General features: G+C 55.5%; 1 protein-coding gene across 1 annotated transcript; it reads right to left on the minus strand.

Annotated features, from left to right (window-relative positions):
• Positions 1–1,192: 1,192 nt before the first annotated feature.
• On the minus strand, positions 1,193–2,527 carry LOC149446111 (uncharacterized). The gene has a single exon (XM_089652902.1). It carries the CDS (start codon positions 2,525–2,527, stop codon positions 1,193–1,195), a length of 1,335 nt encoding a protein of 444 aa, XP_089509028.1.
• Positions 2,528–2,793: the final 266 nt, after the last annotated feature.

The following is a 2,793-nucleotide window of genomic DNA, read 5'->3' on the forward strand; positions in this document are numbered from 1 at the left end:
GGAGTCTACTGCACCCCACGTGCCCTGGGTCAGGCCGTCTTCCATATGGGCGCCCCAACCAGTCATGCTTGCATCCGTGGTGATCCGCAGTGGGCTGGCCAGCCTCCAACTTCTTCCTCGTTCCAAGGTGAGGATGCTTCCCCACCACCTTAGCGATTCCTTCACTTCGTGCGTGATGCGGATCCTGGAACTCAGACCTGCTCGGCTGCCGTCCCAGTGGGAAAGGGTGTGATTTTGCAGAACCCTGGAGTGAAGTTGCGCCCATTGCACCCCTGGTATTGCCGCTGTCATCCGCCCGATTATTCTCATCGCGGTCCTGACCGTGCAGGTCGACATCCTCCGGAAGGCCCTTGTGTCCTGCCGCAGGTTGAGGGCTTTTTCTGATGTTAGGTACGATCGGGCCTGTGCGGAGTCCAGGACGTACCCCAAGTACGTAATCCTCTTGGAGGGGGTTAGCTGTGACTTCTCCTTGTTGATAAGCCACCCCAAACTTTCCAGAAAAGATATCGTACGTTCGATGTGCGATCTCAGGCCTCCCTCTGTGTCCGCAAATAAAAGCAGGTCGTCCAAATAGGGGATGATGTTTATCCCTTCCAGTCTCAAAACTCTTAAAGGCTCCGCTAAAATCTTGGTGAATATCCTCGGGGCCGACGACAGGCCGAAGGGGAGTGTGTTGAACTTAAATAGCACCGGACCCTTTTCTCCTTCCAGCGCAAACCTCAGGAATCTCCTGGAATCTTCTCTTATCGGGACATGCAGGTATGCGTCTTGCAGATCTATAGAGGCCATGAACACCCCAGGTGAAAGGAGTTCCTTCACCGTGTATATGGATTCCATACGGAATTTGCTGGGCCTCACGAACTCGTTCACTTTCCGCAGATTCAATATCATCCTGTAAGTACCTGACGGTTTTTTCCTTAGAAAGAAATGGGAGAAGAATCCACTTCCCCTTTCCTCTTCTCTCAACTGGCAGATAACGTTCTGACTGAGCATATCTTGTAGGAGGTCCACCAGCGCATCCGCCATGGCCCTGTCCTTTGGCAGGGGTGTTGCAAAGAATCTCTGAGGGGGGGCCCTTGTGAACTCTATTCTGTACCCCCTGTGGATGGCCTCCAGAATGTAGGTGTTCTGGGTTATCCTTAGCCATTGTGCGTGGAAGCGCCCCAGCCTCGCTCCCACCTGGCCTCTCCAGTCACTTCGGCTGGGTTTTGGGTCTATTCTGGCTGGGGTTGAAAAGGAAACCTCCCCTGCCTCTCGGCTCGTTCCTGCCTCTTCTCGCGCCCCAGCCTGGGCGCTGGGTTTGGAACCTAGCTTCCCTCGACGCGTATCGCCTGGATGGGCGAAACCCCTTCCGTCCAACCTGCTTGCTGGGGACCGGGAAGCTCTTTTTCCTGTCGGCCGACCTTTCCAGGACTGAATTCAGCTCCGGGCCGAAAAGGAGTTTTCCTTCAAACGGCAGGCCACAGAGTTTAGATTTGGAGGCCAGATCCCCCTGCCAAGATTTCAGCCAGATAGCCCTCCTTGCCGTGTTTATGAGCGCTGTAGATCTAGCAGAGAGTCTGATGGTCTCTGCTGATGCGTCCGCGATGAAGGCTACCGCTTTCTCCAGCACCGGAAGGGACTTCAGAATCTCTTCCCCCGGGGTGCCTTGTTCCAGATGCGAACGGAGCTGCCCCAACCACACATCCAGGGTTCTGGACACACAGGTCGTTGCCACTGCAGGTTTAAAATTCACTGCGGACGCTTCCCATGCCCTCTTCAGGAAGGCATCCGCTTTCCGATCCATCGGGTCTTTTAGGGACCCACCGTCTTCAAAGGACAGGTCCGTGTCCTTCGAGATCCTCGAGAGAGGGGCGTCTGGCTTTGGGCAAGTCTCCCAAACCGAGGCATCTTCCTCCTTAAAGGGGAAACGTCTCTTGAGGTTCTTGGGAAGGAAAGCCTTCTTCTCTGGCTCTTCCCATTCTCTCCTGATCGTGGACCATAGGGCAGGGTGTACTGGGAATGTACGGCTGCTTTTTGCCTGTAGCCCTGCGTACAGTTGGTCGTGGAGAGAGAGGTCCTGCTGTTCCTCCTCCAGATCCAGGGTCTCATAGATCACCTTTAACAGGTCCTCTGTGTCTTCCACCTGAAAAAGGAACCTGTCTGACTTTGGGCCCTGAGCCTCAATCTCACCCTCCTCCGAGTCTGAGGTGTCCGACTGTTCGGCCTCTTCCCAGTCCCTTACCGGCGCTACCAGCTTCCTCTTTTTCCCCCCTTGGGTGCCAGAAGTGCCCGGTTGGGGCTCATCCTGGGCCGGTCCCGGCTTCTGTTCCCTGAAGCTTTGAAATGTCTTGGACATCTCTTGTGTCATATTCTGTAGGAAGTCTTTAAAAAGAGATCCAGACTCCTTCTTGATGAGCTTGTCTATGCACCCCTGGCAGAGCTGCTTCCTCCAGGAGCTCGCCAGTTTCTTCCTACAAGTGGCACACTTCTTTTTCTGCTCACAAGGAGCTTCTTTCTCCCCTCTATCCTCCTCCTGTGGGCCCATCTGGGGACAAGGAGATACACGCGTTCATGCGTTTGTAACAGCAACGCCTCCCCCCCTGTGCCACTGTGAAAGCTCCAGCCGTGGGCCTGGGGGGGGGAGAGGGGGGCTGTGTGTGCGTGGGGGGTACCCAATCATCCCGGGAGGAGGGGGGTAAAAACAAAAGAGAGTTGCCAAAGGCCCTTACCTTACTGCAGGCCTCCCCCGCTCCTGACAGATCTGCCTCCATGCTGCCGCAGACTCTGCCTCGGTGCGGCGGTTTTTCAGGG

Source organism: Staurois parvus, unplaced genomic scaffold (genome assembly GCF_062004578.1).
Source record: "Staurois parvus isolate SC_StPar_1 unplaced genomic scaffold, SC_StPar_1.0 ptg000696l, whole genome shotgun sequence".
NCBI lineage: Eukaryota > Metazoa > Chordata > Amphibia > Anura > Ranidae > Staurois > Staurois parvus.

Excerpts from the sequence above, each read along its gene's own strand:
- LOC149446111 (XM_089652902.1), bottom strand. The coding sequence starts at position 2,527 with ATGGGCCCACAGGAGGAGGATAGAGGGGAGAAAGAAGCTCCTTGTGAG.